General features: G+C 52.0%; 2 protein-coding genes across 5 annotated transcripts; one reads left to right on the forward strand and one right to left on the reverse strand.

The window, feature by feature from the left end:
• Positions 1 to 645: 645 nt before the first annotated feature.
• Positions 646 to 4,864, forward strand: MTX1 (metaxin 1). The gene is made up of 8 exons (XM_015571751.1): positions 646 to 693; positions 972 to 1,041; positions 1,173 to 1,252; positions 3,188 to 3,280; positions 3,461 to 3,643; positions 3,770 to 3,846; positions 4,273 to 4,427; positions 4,527 to 4,864. Exons 1-8 carry the CDS (start codon positions 661 to 663, stop codon positions 4,739 to 4,741), a joined length of 906 nt encoding a protein of 301 aa, XP_015427237.1. The 5' UTR covers positions 646 to 660; the 3' UTR covers positions 4,742 to 4,864.
• A 401-nt stretch (positions 4,865 to 5,265) lies between these two features.
• Positions 5,266 to 19,107, reverse strand: GBA (glucosidase, beta, acid). 4 transcript variants are annotated; one of them, XM_015571749.1, is made up of 14 exons: positions 19,007 to 19,107; positions 13,050 to 13,308; positions 11,293 to 11,486; positions 10,043 to 10,327; positions 9,552 to 9,639; positions 8,895 to 9,086; positions 8,652 to 8,798; positions 8,226 to 8,359; positions 7,837 to 8,009; positions 7,390 to 7,627; positions 6,565 to 6,789; positions 6,035 to 6,198; positions 5,550 to 5,666; positions 5,266 to 5,458 (listed from the first exon to the last, which is right to left on the reverse strand). In XM_015571749.1, the coding sequence occupies exons 4-14, from the start codon at positions 10,067 to 10,069 to the stop codon at positions 5,353 to 5,355; spliced, it is 1,611 nt and encodes a 536-aa protein (XP_015427235.1). In that variant the 5' UTR covers positions 10,070 to 10,327; positions 11,293 to 11,486; positions 13,050 to 13,308; positions 19,007 to 19,107; the 3' UTR covers positions 5,266 to 5,352. The 4 variants fall into 4 exon arrangements, with proteins under 4 accessions (XP_015427235.1, XP_006775732.1, XP_006775733.1 ...); XM_006775669.2 differs by lacking the exon at positions 13,050 to 13,308; XM_006775670.2 differs by lacking the exon at positions 11,293 to 11,486.
• Between the last annotated feature and the right edge of the window lie 6 nt (positions 19,108 to 19,113).

The following is a 19,113-nucleotide window of genomic DNA, read 5'->3' on the forward strand; positions in this document are numbered from 1 at the left end:
AGCCACGGAGAGGCCGGGCCGAGGGCTCGGGGAATGGTCTAGCCCCCGCCCAGCCGCTGGCCGGCCGTGTGACCTTGGGGCGATCACTTCTCGGGGCGATTTCTTCCTTCCCGTCTTCGCTGGAGCGGGACAGCCTCCCGGTCCTCAGGCCTGGCGTTCCTGGCTTCGCCGCCGCCTCTTCCTCCCTCTCCCCCTCCTCCTCCTCCTCCCTCCACAGCACCTACTCCGCTTACTGTTCCTTGAACCAAAAGGCCCCCAGCCGGGCTCCGTGGAAAGAGCGGTGGCGTCAGGCTCGTTCCTGTCACTCCTTCGCCCCTTCATGGAATCAGCATGTACGAGGCCCCTTCCCAGTGCGAACACTGGCAGCAAAAACTAGTCAGGCCTGGGCCCCGCCGTGGGGCAGCTTGTAGGAAGGCAGACATGTCAGCCAGCCCGTGTAATAGAATGACCAGGTGCCAAGGGCTAGGCAAGGACAGCCACAGAGGCTGCCTAAAAGGGGCATGGCCGGATCTGCGGACCGAAGGGTCTTGGGTTCAGTTGGGGAGGCAACCAGCCGGTGTCTCTCTCACATCGATGATGATCGGTGTTTCTCTCTCTCTCTAAAAATCAATTGGGGGGAGGGGGGATATCTCTGGATGAGAATTAACAACAAAAAAGTGCATGGTCAGTTTTTCCAAGAAAAGGGAGGTACTGGTTAGAACAACCTGAGGATAACTGTTCCCCAGGTAGATTGTAGGAGAGGAGATGGAAGGATTTTCCTAGCTCACTGGTAATCGTGGATGCATCCATAATCTCGGCGCCCTGTGTTGCCCATTGTGAAGTAGTGTCCTCCTGTGTGTGTGTGTATGTGCGTGTGCGAAGTAGTAAACATAGATCATAGCGTAAGAGGTACTCCATACATGTTTTCTCTTCTTGACCCCCCTGTGGGGGCCATGTCCTGGCCCCTCTGCCTTCTGCTTCCTTCCCTGCAGACCTATGCCAGATTTACGGGGGCCCCGCTCAAGGTGCACAAGATCAGCAACCCCTGGCGGAGCCCTTCAGGTACCCAGTGTCCCTGGGCCGGGAGGGGGGGGGGTGTGAACAAGGGGAGAAGCAGAAGTCAGACAGGAATGTGGTCCAATACGTACGGACAGACAGCTAAGGGTCTGGCGGGCGTCCTTTCTCAATGTCAGGAACGCTGCCCGCCCTCCGGACCAGTCACGGAGAGGTCATCTCAGTACCACACAAGATCATCACCCACCTTCGAAAAGAGGTAGGTGGCTTGGCCAGGGGGACTGCTAGTGAGAAAAGTTCAGTCCGTGCAGTGCCACACACATTTACTGAGCCCCAGGGATATGCCAGGCTCGAGGGAGACCCAGAGCTTCAAGGCGCTCGGTGTGATGGGGTCAGGGATGGGGGACACACAGTGTTGGCGTGATGCAGTAAGTAGTAGGCCAGAGGGTACGCTGGGGCACTTTGGGGGCATCTGGAGGCACAGAGCCTTCTGCCTGCTGGGCAGAGAGAGGGATGAACAGGCCGATGACACAAGGAAGGGAAAGGAGACTAGAAGAGAGCAGTTGGCTCAGGTGAGACCCTCGAAAGTGCGACCAGAGAGGGACTTCTAAGGACCATCGCCCGTTTTTCAGGGAGTAGGTCAGGCGGGATATGGGACTCGGGATGGACAAGGATTAGAGCCAGGGTGGGGAAGTTGGAAGAGTATTACACGAAGAATGATGAGGCCTAAGCTATGCCCCTCGCTCTCTCCTTGACCGAGTGACCTGTGGCAAGTCGCTTAATGTCTCAGGGCCCTAAGCGCCTTATGTTTTTTTTTTTTTATTGTTGAAAGGATTACATTTGTCCCCTTTCTCCCCCCATTCACCCCTTATAGCCTGCCCTGCCCCGTGCCTCCTCCACCCTACTGTCTGTGTCCGTGGGCTATGCATATATATATACATGTTCTTTGGTTAATCTCTCCCCACCCACCCCTGCCTTCCCACTGAAGCTCCTTATTTGTAAAACCAGGGGCTGAACCAGGATGCTTTCCACGGGTTCTTTTAATTTTCATGGTCTGATTAAAAAAGGGAATACATGCCCTAGCCGGTGTGGCTCAGTGGATAGAGCATCGGCCTGCGGACTGAAAGGTCCCAGGTTCGATTCCAGTCAAGGGCACATGACCGGGTTGTGGGCTCGATCCCCAGTGGTGGGCATGCAGGAGGCAGCCGATCAGTGATTCATCATTGATGTTTCTCTCTCTCCTCCCTTCCTCTCTGAAATCAAGAAAAATATATTAAAAAAAGGGGGGGGGGATTCACTGTCAGAAGTGGGATTGTCTTCATTTCTCCTTTCCCAGATGTTAAGGAGCTGGGGAGTTAATGGAGGCCTGAGAGGCATGTAGAGAGGGGATCCAGATAAAAGCCAAAGCTCCTGGCAGGGACTGGGCCACAGCCATGTTTCCTTATGTTTGAGCACACCTTTCCAGTTTTCAGTTTTTTCGTAACAGCCACATTGAGAGAAAGGGATCAGTACCCCCATCCCACAGGGAAGAAGGGAGGCCCAGAGAGATGTAAGGATCATGCTCAGAGGGTTATTCGGGGACAGAGTTTACTCAAAATGTGGAGGGGGTTGCTAAGCAACAGATACTGGAGCCTAGGAAGATGAGCAGCCCGAGACCTGGGGGACGGTTGGAATGTGTGGTGGTGGTGGCGCCTGGGCCGTGGAATGAAACAGAGGAAACAGCCAAGAGCTGGGCATTGAGAGAAGCAGCCAGAGGCCTGGGCGCATGGGTCCAGGAGCGTGAGGATGGCGTTCCCGGCTCCTGAGGCGTGGACGGAGGCCCAGCCTGCCTCTGAGCTCACTCTGTTAGCGCTGAGGTGCCTGGACTGGAGCAGTTACTTAGAACGCTGCTGTCAGCAGGCACGTTGCCACCTTTCCGTGGAAACTCTGGGAGCTGCTCCTGGTTTGCGGCTGGGCCCTCTCTCCTTCCCCCATGGGCTCGAGGTCTTGACGGCCAGCAGGCTCCAAGGCCCAGGCCGTCCGCCAACAGTAACAGGCTACTGGCTCTGCCCAGGCCATGGGGCCTCAGCAGGAGAAACTCCTGACTCTGCCTCTGCTACACTCGGAGGCAGCGAGGGTGGCACCAGACAGGGTGCTCCTGAGAAGGGCCCTGCAGTCCCCCGGCATCAGCTCACGGTAGGCGTTTCCTCCACAGAAGTTCAATGCTGATTATGATCTGTCTGCCCGGCAAGGGGCAGACACCTTAGCCTTCCTGTCTCTGCTGGAGGAGAAGCTGCTGCCAGTGCTGGTGAGTGTGCCCGGACCTCCCAGGGTGTATGGCCAGCGGGGGCGGGGCCAGGGACACACCCTCCCCACCCTTCACCCCCACCCCTCCAGCCCTGGAGCAGCATGGGGAGCAGAAGCCCACCCCGAGTCAGGCAGGTGCACAGGCTCCGGCCTTCCTCTCCCTTCCCATGTCCCCGTCCAGATCCATACGTTTTGGATAGACGCCAAGAACTACGTGGAAGTGACGCGGAAGTGGTACGCGGAGGCGATGCCCTTTCCCCTCAACTTCTTCCTGCCCGGCCGCATGCAGCGGCGGCACATGGAGCGGCTGCAGCTGCTGTGTGGGGAGCACAGGCCTGAGCAGGAGGAAGAACTGGAGAAGGAGGTACCTCTGGGATAGGGCGCTGCTGTAGGAGAGAAGCCCCAAGGCCAACGGCCAGGCGTGGGACGGCCTAGGACGGGGGGTGGCACAGTGCCCGCAGCCTGAGGCCTCCCTGTGCCCTCCCTGTAGCTGTACCAAGAGGCCCGGGAATGCCTGACCCTCCTCTCTCAGCGCCTGGGCTCTCAGAAATTCTTCTTTGGAGACGCGTGAGTCTGACCCAGGGGAGTGAGGTGCCTTGGAAGATGCGGTTCTGATGTAGCTGCAGGCGCTTGGGTGGGCTCCGAGCGGGCGAGAGGGCCTCGGGGCAGACCCTGGGTCTGCTGACAGCGGGGCTGGGAGTTGCCTCAGTGGTACAGGAGGGTGGGAGGGCCGCCAGGCACAGGAGAGTCTGCAGCGCTGCGGGGCGCTCAATGTGCCCTTTATGCAGCCCTGGGCTAGCGTCCCATTCACGGCCGGGCTGGCGCCACCTAGGGGGCCTCCCCACACCAGACCCAGAAAGGTGTGTCCTCGCCTACCCTAGTGGTCCCTGCCGTCCAGAGCCACCTCCCAGGCCCAGATCTTCCTCTGACTCCATCTCTGCCCCCTCGGCCAAAGTCGTCCTCCCCCATCACACCCCTCTCTCTCTGCCTCAGCCCCGCCTCCCTGGACGCCTTTGTCTTTAGCTACCTGGCCCTGCTGCTGCAGGTAAAGCTGCCCAGTGGGAAACTGCAGGCCCACCTTCGGGGACTGCATAACCTCTGTGCCTACTGCACCCACATCCTCAGCCTCTACTTCCCCTGGGATGGAGGTAAGGGGCAGATGGACGCGGGGCGGTGGCTGGCCCTGGGGAGAGTGGGCAGGGATCCAGGAACTAGCCGCCCTGCCCACCTTCCTTCCTTATCCTCAGCTGAGGTGCCACCTCCACGCCAGACACCAGTGAGCCCAGAGACTGAGGAGGAGCCGTACCGGCGCCGGACCCAGATCCTGTCCGTGTTGGCGGGGCTGGCAGCCATGGTGGGCTATGCCTTGCTCAGTGGCATCGTCTCTATCCAGCGGGCAACACCGGCCCGGACCCCAGGCACGGGGGCCCTGGGCATGGCTGAGGAAGATGAGGAGGAGTGATTTGTCCTCATGCTCCCAGGACTGATTTTTCTACTCTCATGCATTCCAGAGGTCCCTATGTCTCCCTGTTGTCGATACAGCCAGAAATGGGGTGTCCCCTGAAAATAAACCTGCTCACACTCACTGGGATCAGACCTTCTGTCCTTTAAGGGGCCTTCACTGGTGCGTGGCTGCTTAGCTGCCTGGCCCTGATGACATTGCTCCTGCAAGGACCCAGTTCTCATCTCCAGGAAAGACAAACATCCTCAGTTCTGGGCCCAGCCTTCCTAGTCTCTTCCTTTTCTTGCCCTCCCTCCCCCCATCTTGTGTTTGTACAGACAGTGAGCTCACCCTGGGCCTGGGCCCAGTTTCCACAGGAACCACACAGAGAACACACTCACACAAGCTTGTGGGGGGAGCACTGGGGCTTCCCAATCCTTTCCTGAGGAGCCTCCAGCCCCTGGCACCAGCTGGAGGGGAGAGTGAGTTACCCAAACCACTGCTCCTGGGCTGACGTCACTGAAACTCGCCCAGGCCCTGCTGTCCCCTGTTAGCCACAGACAGCATGTGAGCTGACTCGGTCCCTTTAATGCCCATGTTGAGCCCAGGCCTCTGCTTGGGTATCTGCTCCATCACTGGCGACGCCACAAATAGGTGTGAATGGAGTAGGCAGGTGAGACCGTCTCCAGGAAGCCCAGAGCAGGATCCTTGATGGTGAGAAGCACATCCTTAGAGGAGCTGGGGAGGGAGCAGGAGAGCTGAGTGTCTGCTCCTGCCAAACCCACCGCCTGCCCTCCGCCCAGTCCCCGGGCCTGGCCTCTGCTCTCACCGGTTCAGCCCCACCACAACTGCAGAGCCGTCGGGACGCATCAGTGCCACTGCTTCCAAGTCGTTCTTCTCACTAGCGACCAGCCCCACTCTCTGGGAGCCTTCAGGAATGAACTTGCTGAAGTGGGAACAAGCAGCATCAGGGACCCCAGCCCAGCCCCTCTGACCTGAGGGTCACTCCCAGCCACTCGTAACCCAAGAATCCGTCCCCCACATCTCTTGCTAAGGCTCTGCCCCAGTTCTCCAGGTCTTGAGCCATGCTGCTGGCATGCCCTCCCTCCTGCCTCCCAGCTCCAGCATCGGCAGCTGGGTTGCTGTGTCTGATGCTGTCCAGTCACTTCCTGCCCAGATGGTGCAAGAGGGACAGGTGTGCCTCTCCCAAGGGTCCCACCCTAAACACCTTCCTGCTCCTCATGTGGGGTGAGGTAAGCCCAGCACAGGAAACACTAGGCCTGGTGCGGAGCGGGGTGCCTGCCCACCACTCACCTGAAGTGGCCAAGGTGGTAGAACATGGGCTGTTTGTAAAACGTGTCCTTGGCGATGTCCACGATGATGGGACTGTCAACAAAGTTGCGCACCCAATTGGGTCCCCCTTCAGGGTTCAGGGCAAGGTTCCAGTCGGTCCAGCCAACCACATGGTAGAGGAGGTTCTAGGGCAGGAACAGGGCGGAGACAAAGGCTCGACACTGGGTCCCCAGAGAATGTGGTTAAGGAGGGAGGTGGGCTCCGGTGCCTCAGCCCTGTGACAGGGCTCTATGTCCTGACATCTAAGGAGAGACTGAGGATGAAGATAACACAAGAGAAGCTGAGAGATCAGGCAGCTCTAACGCTCAAGACCCAAGCATTTGGGAGAAGGGTGATGGGATGTGCAGATCTGAAGGGAATCACAATATCCCACAACGTGCCCCCAGGAGCGAGCCGGCTGGGGAGAAGGTGGAGCGGAGGGCCGGTCGTCAGTCCTTGGTGAGATGAAGAAGGGCTGGGGCTGCTTTGTGAGAAGGGAGGCCGGTGCTCACCGTGATGATGCTGTGGCTGTACTGCATCCCTCGGTCCCAGGAGCCCAGCCGCACACTCTGCTCCCAGAACTTGGAGCCCACACAGGCCTCTGAGGCAAAGAGCATGGTGTCGGGGAACAGGCGGTGTGTCTCCCCCAGGGTGGCTTTTGCTGGAGCCAGAAAGTCCAGGTACCAATGTACAGCGATGCCGTGAACATACTTAGCTGCCTCTGGGTCCGCCAGCACCTGTACAGGGAAGGGGAGGAATACTGGGGAAAGGGAGCCACTGAACCCGGCCCTGCCCGTTCGGAGGGTTCTGGGAGACACCAGGGGACCAGAGAATGGGCAGTGGGATAAACACAACTAGAGGGGGTTGCAGTAACAACCATGGGGTCCTGGGGATCCACAAGGGGGGACTATCACCCTAGCACTCCAGGGGTATGTACACCACCCGGGCACCTAGCTCCGGCCCAGGGTGCCCTAAGAATCAAGAGTTGGGGCAGGCCCAGCCCCGGCCCTCCCACCCCCAGGACAAAACAGAACAGGTGCCAGCATGCCTCAGTGGTTGAGCGTCAACCTATGAACCAGGAGGTCACGGTTCTAGTCCATGGTCAGGGCACATGCCTGGGTTGCAGGCTCAATCCCCAGTGTGGGGTGTACAGGAGGCGGCCAATCAATGATTCTCTCTCACCATTGATGTTTCTATCTCTCTTCCTCTCTGGAATCAGTAAAAGTATCTTTAAAAAAAAAAAAGTTGGGGCAGAGAAGGCACTCTATTTGAGAGCCAGTCATGTGGATCCTGGATTTGAGGGTCACTGGGGTACCCATGGAGGTCCTGGGCCTTACCACCTCGGCCCAGTGGGGCAACAGCAAGCGCTGGTCGTCCAGCATGAGCAGACGGACGCCTCGGTGCGTACTGTTGGCCAGGGTGGGACCCAGGTCGCGGGCAATGAAGTCTCGCTGGTGTTCAGGGGTGAAGCCCAGGCACTGGAAGGGGTACCCGCTGAAGAGCCCTGCAGAAGGCTCGTTTTCCGCTGTCACTGCCCAGAACTGCAACTTGTGCTCTGCATAGGCGTCCAGGAACCTGGCAGAGGAAGGGGGTGTGACTCTGACCAAGAAAGGGGACCAAGAACCAGAGGACTAGGAGGCTGATGAGGTGGGGGAAACGGGGGGCCCAAGTCAGAAAGGCCCAGAGAAAGGCCGGCGAGGTGAAGAGAGTCATAGCTAGAGGTGAAACCCGGTGGGGACACAGACCAGGCTGGTGCAGGGCCCATGGCCTTGCTGCTCCCTTACTTGACAAAGTATCTGGCCCAAGTCTGGTGGTAGAGGTCCCCCGGCTGACCCTTGAGTGACCCCCTCCCATTCACTGCCCCATTGGTCTTGAGCCAAGTGGGTGATGTCCAAGGACTGGCGAAGAGGGAGACAGGGCGTTGGGACATCTCTAGGGCTTGGTGGATCAGGGGTATCTAGAAACAAAGGTAGTGCGGAGAGAGACAACCAGAATTAGAACAGACTGGCCCAACCAGTGCATCAGGCCTAGCCATCAGCCCCCGCCCTCCCACCCCCAGGACAAAACTGAGAGACTCGGGGCCAGGTTCTGTCTCTCTATACTCCTCTAGCCTGAAGCTTTTCCAGTCCCGGGCATCAGTGCTACCAGGGCCTGAGGAAGCCAGAGTGCCCACCTTGAGCTTGACATCTTCCTCTGGGAGGCTGAAGTTGTGCAACTGGAAGTCGTCAGGGGCGTCGGCATAGGTGTAGATGCGGATGGAGAAGTCACAACTGGCCATGGGTACCCGAATGATGTTGTATTCAATTCCTGCGGTAAAAGACCAAGATCTGGGAGTCTGAGTCAACAGGAGAATGTAGGGCCTGGCCTATCACTTGTCAGCCCTAAATTAGATGGGGCTCCTGGGTTAGGGCCTGTGGAGCCAGGCACCTGGGTGAAACACAGGTCTGAGCCTGAGAATCCCCAAGCACTCGGTGGAAGATGGGTAGGACAATCTTATTTGGGCATTAAGAGAAGACCCAAATGTCAGGGATGGATGGAAGTCAGGGTCAAAGGAAATGTCAAGGTCAGTTGCACTGTCATCTTGTCCCCCTCTCCTCACCTTCTTCAGAGAAATATGATTTGAGTAGCAGATTCTGGGCCGGGGGTGACAGGGCAAGGATATTGAGAGCAGCAGCATCTGTCATGGCCCCTCCAAATCCCTTTATTTTCTGGAACTTCTGCTCCGGCTGCAGAGTCAGCAACAGCCCTGAGAACACATGCAGGGAATCCAGGGTGTCAGTGCCCCAGGAGGAACCCCAGGAGGACCCCGGCCTGGCTCGGGGGTGAAGGGTGTAGTGGTTACCTGTGCCGGTTTGGTTGGCCTGGATGGTCCCCAGACTCGGCTCCATTCGGCGCCCGCTGCGTGTGCTCTCATAGCGTGTGAAGGTGCCAGGGGCAGGCAGGGTCAGGGGATCAAGAGAGTCGCAGTAGGTGGCATTGCAGACACAGACCACCGAGCTGTAGCCAAAGTTTTTAGGGTTGCAGGGGCGGGCACCTGGGAGGGAGAGAGAGGCAAGGGCTGAAGGATGAAGCTGGGAAAAGCCACACTGTTCAGGAGAGACTGAACACCGGTTCCTAAAATCCTCTCACACCCTGGCCGGCATGGCTCAACAGTTAGAGCATCAGCCCCTGCACGAAATGGTCTCAGGTTCGACTCCTGGTCAAGGGCACGTACCTGGGTTACGGATTCAATCCCTCACCCAAGTTGGGATGCGAGAGGAAGGCAAACAATCGATGTGTCTCACATCAATGTTTCTCTTTCTCCCTCCCTCTCTCTCCCTTCCACTTAAAAAAAAAAATCAGTGGGAAAATTATCCTTGAGTGAGGATTAAACTCCCCTTGCTGTACCTCCACCCAAAAGTATTTGTTGAGCATCTACTGATGTCCACCACCAGTTTGCCAGAAAATTACCAGAGAAGAGAAGTGTTGGGGCTACCTCCCTCCTCCTTAATTTACTCACCTGATGCCCAAGAAACTGCCTGAAGTAGAAGCAATCCCGTGAGTCTGGCAGCCATGATGCCTACCCTGCCCAAGGCCTTGGGACATTCCTGAGAACAGAATGAGGAGTGGCTGGAAGGCAAGCCCCTCTCCACCCCTCAACTACTCTCCTGGGCAGCGCTCAGCCACCCCTGGGCACGCACAGGCTAGTCTCCCACCTTTAAGAGGGATGGAATAGGCCCTCTGCTCAGCCAGCCCTCCCTCCAAGCCCTCTGTCAGTGACGTCCCCCCTCCCCACCAGGACCCTCCTCCTCCCCGACCAGGACCCTCCTCCTCCCCGGCCAGGACCCTCCTCCTCCCCTCTTGCCACCCATTTCTCCCTCGACCTGTCCCTCCGTAGAAATGCCATGATGGCCTGAGTTCGAGGAGAGTCTGTCATTCATTGAATTCCTGAACCTGATGGCCAGGATTCCAGAAGCAGACGAGATCAATCGGGAGCCCTGGCCCACTCACCTCTCGGGAAGGACTTGCAGGCTCCATCACCAGGTGGGAAGACTGCAGCGTTCGCAGCCTTGGAGGGGACAGAAAGTCCCCTAAATCGAAGCGGAGCTGCAGGTACTTGGGTAGTTACAGACCTGGGATTAGCCTTGGGCATTAATTCCGGCATCTCGGAGTAAATGGGTCATGTGATGACTACAGGAGAGTCACATGACACCGGAAGTGAGGCAACTTCACCCATACTTGTAAAGGGCGAGTGGTTTCCTCCAGGTTGTTGGTGATTCTGCTCCCGGTCACATCCTAGAAGGCATGTGTGGATGACAGCTTAGGGAAGAATCTAAATCAGAGGTCTGAGAGGATTGGCTAGAGGCTCCAGAATCCCAGAGGATGGGAGCCATAGCAAGCACATTGCTTTCTTGAGAAAAAATGTTAAATACTAATAAAGTTGCTACTAATAAAAGAGGGTCACTGTGCAAGGTAGTGTAGCCAGAATACTGAGAGATGGGTAAGGCAGCCTTTGTCCTATAGAGGCTTGTGAAGCAGGGAGTCAGACACTTACGCAGTCACACGTGAAGACAAACCAGTAACAAGGGACCCTCCATGGTAAGGAGTTACCCCGGAAGGCTTCCTGGAGGAGAAAGGGCCGGGATCATTAGCCAGAGAAGCAGGGAGGGAGGGCCCAGGGCAGAGGAAGGGCATGGTTGAAGGGAGGCCTCCCTGGTTTCATCAGCAGGTGCGGGTTGTGTGAGCGGCTTTTCCTTTCTCACAGGACAGGGAGGTTGTGTCACGTAGTTCAGAAACTGGAAAGTGCTGTACAAGCCATAGCAGGGGTCCTCAAACGTTTTAAACAGGGGGCCAGTTCACTGTCCCTCAGACCGTTGGAGGGCCGGACTATAGTTTTAAAAAAAAACTATGAACAAATTCCTATGCACACTGCACATATCTTATTTTGAAGTAAAAAAACAAAACGGGAACACATACAATATTTGTATTTGTATGTGGCCCGCGGGCCGTAGTTTGAGGACCCCTGAGCCATAGCCTTAGTGGACATGAGAAGGGGGTTGTCCGTGATGCTGCAACCACATCACACCTGGACCACATCCCAAGTGACTTAGTGGGAGTGACACACACCATTAGGACCTGACCAACCCCAGCCTCGGAGCCTATTTCCTAACTAAAACGGAGGCCGCCCCACCATCTTTCAGGGCTATTCCTGGAGTCAGTGAAAGAAGCATGTGCCTGGGGCACAGGAGATGCTCACTAACCACTGGTTTGCTGTGTCTTTTTAAAATGATCTCAGTGAAGTCTTTCCAGGCACGCCAGCCCAAACGGATCTTTTCTTGTTCTGGTTCCTACAGCGTCAGTAGAGTTTCAGTGAGACCAGCTGGGTTTGAAACTTGGCGCCACCACTTACTGGCTGTTAGACCTTCAATACGTGACGTAAGCCTCTGTTTCTCATCTATGAAAGGGGAGTGACGGCTCCTGCCTCACAAAATTGTCGTGAGGTTTCAGTACATAATGCATGCGTATAGCAGGCTGCTGGGCACCAAATACTGTAATGTTAAGTCCTCGGAGGGTTCAGTAAAGACATTCCTTTACTGACACAGAATGGGTACATGCCAAGTTGTTGAACCAAAATGAGCCATCATCATGTCAATATGTGCCCCATCTAGACTTCCTGCTTTTCCAGGAAATGTTGTGTAGGGCTCATTCTTGGGAAGAAGACACCTCCCTGCACCTTACTTCCCTCGAGTTCATTCATTCCACAAATATTTGTCACATACTGTATCTGCCCCTTTCTGCTCTGTTGGATTTAGCCTCCACCTCCCTGTTTCACTCTGTAGTAACAGTGTTTATGAGGCTTTTATTTCTTCTTTTTATACTTCAGTTTAAAAATCTTCCAGAGTTGATACCACCTTGTTTTCTTCTTAATTTTATTCATTGATTTTGAGAGAGGGAGAGAGAGAAATGTGGGATCAATGAGAGACACAGACACAACACGTTGGTTGGTTGCCTCTCAAACGTGCCCCAGTCGGGGCCAGGATTTGAACCTGCAACCTAGGTCCCTGCCCTTGACTGGAAATCAAACCTGGGACCCTTCAGGTGCAAAGGCTGATGCACTAAGCCCTGAGCCACACTGGCCAGGGCTTCCCTTGGACTTTTATATTTTATTTCCTAAATAAAATTGGTTCTAATAAGGGCTAATGCTTACTGAGTACTTATTCTATGGTACTTAGTGTGCATTAGACCTTTACCTCACTCACTTCATTCTCGCAAGACAGATACTATTATTTTTCCCGTTTTAAAGATGAGAAACCAAAAACTCTAAAAGGTCATTAAATTACCCAAAGTCGCTTGGCTACTCAGTGACAGAAACGGGATTCATATCCAGTGTCCCATGACACACAGCACGCATTTCAAGAGTGCCTCCGGTATGCCAAACGCGATGCTAGGTGCTGGTCATTTTCCAAAGCTGCAGTGTTGGTCTGCAGTATTTGCTTTGTATTGTTTTAAAATCGTCCCCCTTTTTTAAAAAATAAATTTTATTGATTTTTTACAGAGAGGAAGGGAGAGAGATAGAGAGTTAGAAACATCGATGAGAGAGAAACATCAATCAGCTGCCTCCTGCACATCTCCTACTGGGGATGTGTCCGCAACCCAGGTACATGCCCTTGACCGGAATCGAACCTGGGACCTCTCAGTCCGCAGGCCGATGCTCTATCCACTGAGCCAAACCGGTTTTGACCGTCCCTTATTTTTTTTAAATATATTTTTATTGATTTCAAAATACATTTTTATTGATTTCAGAGAGGAAGCGAGAGGGAGAGATAGAAACACCAATGATGAGAGAAAATCATTGATCGGCCGCCTCCTGCACACCCCCCACTGGGGATTGAACCTGCAACCTGGGCATATGCCCTTGATCAGAATCGAACCCAGGACCCTTCAGGTTGCAGGCCAATGCTCTATTCACTGAGCCAAACCAGCTAGGGCCATCCCTTATTTTTATAGAGGGACTTACCTGTCCAAGATGAAGACCAAATTGGCTTCTGAAGTGCTGGCTCCGTGTTCTCCAAAGGCACCAGTCAAGGGATGCCGCTTCAATAACGGAACAGAATCCAGAACTCCAGAACTCCCATGCTGGTCGAGAGTGGTCGATTTCAGCTGGGAGGGGTGACTCTGCCTGTCTCTGAGCTCCACGCTCCCCATCCTGGAGATCTCAGCCCAACAGTCCAAGCACCCCCTTTACATAAGTATTTTCTAACATACTCTTTTCTATCCTGAAATAAAGATATAAATAATATGACTTAACCTACACACATAATTTAAAAGAATCAATATACTTGCCTTAATTGGAATATAAAGGAAAAATATTGGGACTATTTTTAAAAAATATGTTTTTCTTGATTTCAGAGAGAGAAAGGGAGAGGGAGAAAGAGATAAAAACATCTGAGACATAAGCTGCCTCCTGCACACCCCTTACTGGGGATCAAGCCTGAAACCTGGGCATGTGCCCTAATGAGAAACTGAACCGTTGAACTCCTGGTGCATGGGATGATGCTCAACCAACTCCAGCCAGATGGGACTATTTTTTATAATATGTTTTCAATAAGTAGATGCTTTCACTTTTACCTTGGAGACATACTATAGTCAGATCTTGCACTAATCTAAATAAAATAGAACTTAATAGAAGCAAAACCAGTCCATGAATTAATAATTTTGATATGTAATTTTTGCCATAAGTCATTTTCATGATATGAAATTATCATTGTGCTGCAAAAACATAAAATATATGACAAATACTATGGCCGGTACCTCAGTTGGTTTAGAGCATCATCCCAATACACCAAGGTTGAAGGTTTTATCCCTGGTCAGGGCACATCCAAGAAGCAACCAATGAATGCATGAATAAGTGAAACAACAAATTGATGTTACTCTCTCTAAAATCAATAAATAGAAATTTAATAAAAAGTATATGACAAATAGAAATGCTTAAAAGTCAGTCTTTGTGAATAAGATTAAGTGCATTCCACAAACTTAATATTTGATTTTGAGCCTTGGCAAATTTAATAAGGAAAAGAATAGTGTTTTTTATTTTATATTTGCATATGTTGTTGAGTGGAAATTTCCAAAGTCAAGTAGAATGAGAGAGCTCTTCTTTGTGAATGCAGAATGTCTACCTTTCCTGTCCTCCATCCAGGGTCTCCACTAAAGACACAAGTTTCCAAAATGTCCCCTAGGGGGCGACTGAGAACCACTCCCCTAGGCCTCGGGAGTCACCTCCAACACCTAGGCGGCTGCAGTGGCCACTAGGGGTGTATTAGGTGGCCACACATGTATTCCTAGGCCCTGTTGCACACTTTTAAAAGACTTAGCTAAACACCAAGGGAGGACAACTGGGAAATATAAGCAAAAGCAGAAGCACAAAAATAGTTTGGCTGACTCAGCAGCAGAGTTCTGATCCCACTCCTGCTAGCCCTGCAGGCTGCCGGCTTGGCTCAGAGGGTAAACTCCTGCCCTGGAGACTGGCAAGTATTATGTCACAGGCTCCTTGCTCTTTAGGCCTCGGACCACGTCCCCAAGGAGGTCGCCCCCTCCCAGTCCCACTGTAACATCCACGGTCAAGTCCAAGAGGGACACTTTCTCAATCCATACACAGCAAAGAGTAGGTGCTCAAGAAATACCAGATGAAAGAATGAATAAACCTTTATCAATCAACCTAGAACCTGTTTTCTTTCAGCTCTGATTTCTGATCTGAAGATACGACACTCCTCCTTATTACTGACACCAAAAAGGACCTCTTTCTCCAGTGAGACTAGACCCTTTCTGTCCCTTACTAATAAGAGTGCGGCTTCATCCTTGAATTCATCTGATTAAACAACTCTTTTTAACTTTATTGAGATATAACTGAAATATAATAGTGTGTAAGTTTACTGTGATCATGTTGTGATAATTTGATACATGTATATACCAGAAAATAATTACCACTGTAAAGTTAGTTTGATTAACCAGCTCTTAATAACCACAGCATTCACTGAAAAGCCCAGTGCAAATGGGAAATACTTGTGCCTCATGTGCCATTCTGTATTTTTACTCAAGATAATCGACAGCCTTTCATTAGTGCTCATTACATCATCAGCCTGACAACTCGTTACAGAGGAGTCTGAGATTAGAGAACTCAAGTGGCAGAGCCGAGCCTAAGTTCAGGTCTGTCCTCCTCTGAAGCCCAAGCAGCTCTTCGTCATCATGTCCTACAGCCTCCCAGATATTCAGTAGAGTGTTTGTAGTCTTCCTTACGGTTATAAACCTGCAGAGCACATTTCATGGCTTCTATTTCTTTTTCTTTTTTTTAAATAATTCCCCCCCCCCAATATATTTGTATTGATTTCAGAAAGGAAGGGAGAGGGAGAGAGAAACATCAATGATGAGAGAGAATCAATGATCAGCAGCCTCCTGAATGCCCCCTACTGGGAACCAAGCCCAAACTGGGACATGTGACCTCCTGAGCCACACCAGCCAGGCTCATGGTTTCTATTCTTTGAAACCTCAGAACTCTTCACTCAGAGGGAAGCACAGAATCAAGGCTCACTGTTTACTGAGTGAGTGAATGAATAGGTTAAGTTATTGATCACAGCCTGCTAATTCAAGGCCCTGCTTGTCAAGTGTTTCAGAGTGTGGTCTGAACTTCAGGAAGAGTGAGGCTAACTCTGAACATAATTATTAGAGTTAAAATAAGACCAAATCAGGGGGACTTGGTTGAGGCTATAGAAGTGTGGATTCAAATCCTGAACATCGGTGAACCTGCTGGCACAATCCTTACTTTTCTGACCCTCCCATGTAGGACTATAATGAGGCCCACAGACTAGAATAATATCTGTGGCCCGGCCGGCGTGGCTCAGCGATTGAGCATCAACCTATGAACCAGGAGGTCAAAGGTTTGATTCCCCAGTCAGGGGACATGCCTGGGTTGCAACTTGGCAGCCAATCAATGATTCTCTCTCATCATTTATGTTTCTATCTATCTCTCCCTTTCCCTTCCTCTCTGAAGTCAATTTAAAAAAAAAGAATAATGTCTGTGATGGTACACCTTGTGAACTGTAATAGATACAGATGCCAGGAACCTCCACCTCCCACCTTGTTTCCTCTAGCTGCCACCATTTCTCTTGTCCCCTTAAGGCAGGGGTGGGGAACATTGGGCCTATGGGCTGTATAAGGCCCGTGAAATCATTTGATCCCTGCCAAGGCATGAGGGGTGAGTTAATTAAATGTTTGACCAAATATAGCAGGCTAATTTTTAATTTAATAATTACGTATGGCCCTCGAATGATGTTATAAACATCCAGATGGCTCTTGGCAGAAAAAAGGTTCCCCACCCCTGCCTTAAGGAGCGGCAACATGAACAGGTGTTTTAGCATGGACACGAGTGACTACACAGGACTTAAATCCTTGCTTCATTACGCACTAGATCGGAGGTATTGGCAAGTTACCTGACTTTTTCCAGCTGCAGTTTCCTCATCTCCAAAACTCTGGCCTTGACGCCTCCCTTCCTGAAGTCATCTCCTTTGCTTCCAGGACGCCACACTCTGCTGGCGCGAAGTCTCCCACCTTTCTGACTGCTTCTCCTTTGAGGGTTTCCCCTTTCTATCTGCGGGTGTTCCTTGGGGTTTTGTCCTACCCTTTTCTTATGCGTCATCTTTCCTAAGAGACGCCCCATGGCTTTGATTACCTTCTAGTTGCCTTTGGTGTAAAAAAAATCCACCTCCAACCCTAACAACCGGTTTGGCTCAGTGGATAGAGCCTCGGCCTGTGAATTGAAAGGTCCCAGGTTCGATTCCGGTCAAGGGCATGTATCTTGGTTGCGGGCACATCCCCAGTTGGGGGTGTGCAGGAGGCAGCTGATCGACGTTTCTCTCTCAGCAATGTTTCTAACTCTCCGTTCCTCTCTGTAAAAAAATCAATAAAATATGTATTTTTAAAAAATCCACCTCCAATCCCAACCTTCCTCCTAGGGTGACTGTGTGACATGACTCTGAGCTCAGCTCTTTCCTCGGTGTCTCACACACCTCACAGGACCATGATGCGGTCACCTCCCCCAGCCAACCCTGTCCTTCCTGTGCCCTTTCCCCACACATGGAACCCCTTCCCCCAGGACCTGGGGCTCTTTTTTTTTTTCAACTTGACAAACTTATTTTATTTTAACCTACATCCTCTCCTTGTACCTTTCTCCACATTATTTCTCTCCTAGACTACAGAAACATCTTGATCTTGTAACCACCACTTTCCTCCTCCAATCCATTCTCAAAGAACTGGATGATCTAAATAAAATACCAATTCTGAAGTTACCACCCTCCCTCCTCAAATCCTTTAATGGCACCACACTACCTTTAAGCGGGTTTGCCTGATCTTTGTTCCACCCTCATTTCTCACCTCTCCAATCCCATTTCCCGTGACAGGCTGCATTCCATTTTGCCTCTATTTTCCTCCCTGCCAGAGTACTCTCTTCTCTTCCCTTGAAGAAAATGAATAACTCTTTTTCTTTTTTAATTATTAAGGCCCCAGCCTTCGTATCCCTGCCATCAGTACCATTTTCCTGATACCTCCTGACTGGGTTAGGCACCCTTGCTAAGTGCTCCCCAATTCACACATCCAACAAATAATAACTGGGCATCTACTATATGCCAGGCACTGTTCTAAATCATGGGGACACAATAAATAAGATGATAAAGTTCCTGTCTTGGTGGCTGGGAGAGAGAGAGAGAGAGAGAGAGCGAGAGAGAGAGAGAGAGAGAGAGAATTCCACATGGTCATGAAAACTATGAAGGAAAATAAAGGGGTAGGGAGTGCTGGATAGAACCAGTGATGGGGCTAATTTTAAGAAGTGAGTTTAGAAAGGAAAGTTTGGAGCCAGACTCTGTAGGCCTTGGTGGCCACAATAAGGAGTCTGAATTTTGTTCTAAGATGGAAACTCACTGGAGAGTTTGGTGCAGGGAAGTGACAGGATCAGATTTATATTTTTAAGGTCATTTTGGCTGCTGTATAGAAATTAGACGGTAGGGGGGAAGATGCCAAGACAGGGAGAACATCTGCCAATTACAGCCTGCCACGGACTTGTCCCTTGTTCCACATCCACTGTACCTCAGAGTCCTGGAAAAAGCTCTTCTTCAGTATATATCACTCTTCACCTCCATGCAGCCTAGTTAATGCCTATTCATCTTTCAGAACTCACCTGAGATGTCGTTTTCTCCAAAAATTCTCTCCCTCCACACACAGCCCTCCTGTAACACACATTGATAGCCCTTAGGTCTCCTTTGTAGCTCTTATCCCAATTAATTGTATAGTGGCTTAATGTCAGTTGGAGTGTCCGGTGGCTGCTAACTCCTTTGCCAGCTGGTCGGTCAGTGGGTAAGCCCAGTAGGATATGGATGAGTCTGTCCACCTCCCTTCCTATCCCCATGACCATACCCCACTGTGTAGCATAGCGCTGGGCATCAGCCCGGTGCTCAGTGAACGTTTGTGGAATGAACAGAGGAACAAATTACACAGACCTTATACCCACTCCACCCCTCAAAAAAACAAGGTGGGCCCTAGCTGGCTTGGCTCAGTGGATAGAGCGTCAGCCTGCAGACTGAAGGGTCCCAGGTTCGATTCTGGTCAAGGGCACATGCCTAGGTTTCGGACTTGATCCCCTAGTAGGGGACATGTAGGAGGCAGCCAATCAATGATTCTCTCAACACTGATGTTTCTATCTCCCTTTCTCTCTCCCTTCCTCTCTGAAATCAATAAAGACATATATTTTTTAAATGTTAAAAAAAACCACGCACAAGGTGGGCAGAGGAGAATTTTAAGGTTTTATCCTCTCTCCTTCATTATTAAATTACGACCATCCCTACAAATAACAACAATGATGATTAAGAAGTGAAGTGCAAACCCCGGGAGGGAGAGTTAAGATCCAAATGGTGCCACATCCATGACGCCTACCGTGGGCGAAGTAAAACAGGACCCCAACCGGAGGCGGTGAGGACAAACCCACCGCAGCCTGCACAGCGGGGTGGGCGGGGCCGGAGGAGGGGGCTCCGCAGCGTCCG

The sequence above is a fragment of the Myotis davidii genome, unplaced genomic scaffold (genome assembly GCF_000327345.1).
Source record: "Myotis davidii unplaced genomic scaffold, ASM32734v1 scaffold208, whole genome shotgun sequence".
Classification (NCBI taxonomy): domain Eukaryota; kingdom Metazoa; phylum Chordata; class Mammalia; order Chiroptera; family Vespertilionidae; genus Myotis; species Myotis davidii.

Excerpts from the sequence above, each read along its gene's own strand:
- GBA (XM_015571750.1), bottom strand. The coding sequence starts at position 10,069 with ATGGAGCCTGCAAGTCCTTCCCGAGAG. Across the intron at positions 9,640-10,042 it reads CTGCAAGTCCTTCCCGAGAG|GAATGTCCCAAGGCCTTGGG; the intron begins GTGAGTGGGCCA and ends TTCTGTTCTCAG. Across the intron at positions 5,459-5,549 it reads GTTGTGGTGGGGCTGAACCG|CTCCTCTAAGGATGTGCTTC; the intron begins GTGAGAGCAGAG and ends CTCCCTCCCCAG.
- MTX1 (XM_015571751.1), top strand. The coding sequence starts at position 661 with ATGGTCAGTTTTTCCAAGAAAAGGGAGGTACTG. Across the intron at positions 1,042-1,172 it reads CCCCTGGCGGAGCCCTTCAG|GAACGCTGCCCGCCCTCCGG; the intron begins GTACCCAGTGTC and ends TCTCAATGTCAG. Across the intron at positions 4,428-4,526 it reads CTACTTCCCCTGGGATGGAG|CTGAGGTGCCACCTCCACGC; the intron begins GTAAGGGGCAGA and ends CCTTATCCTCAG.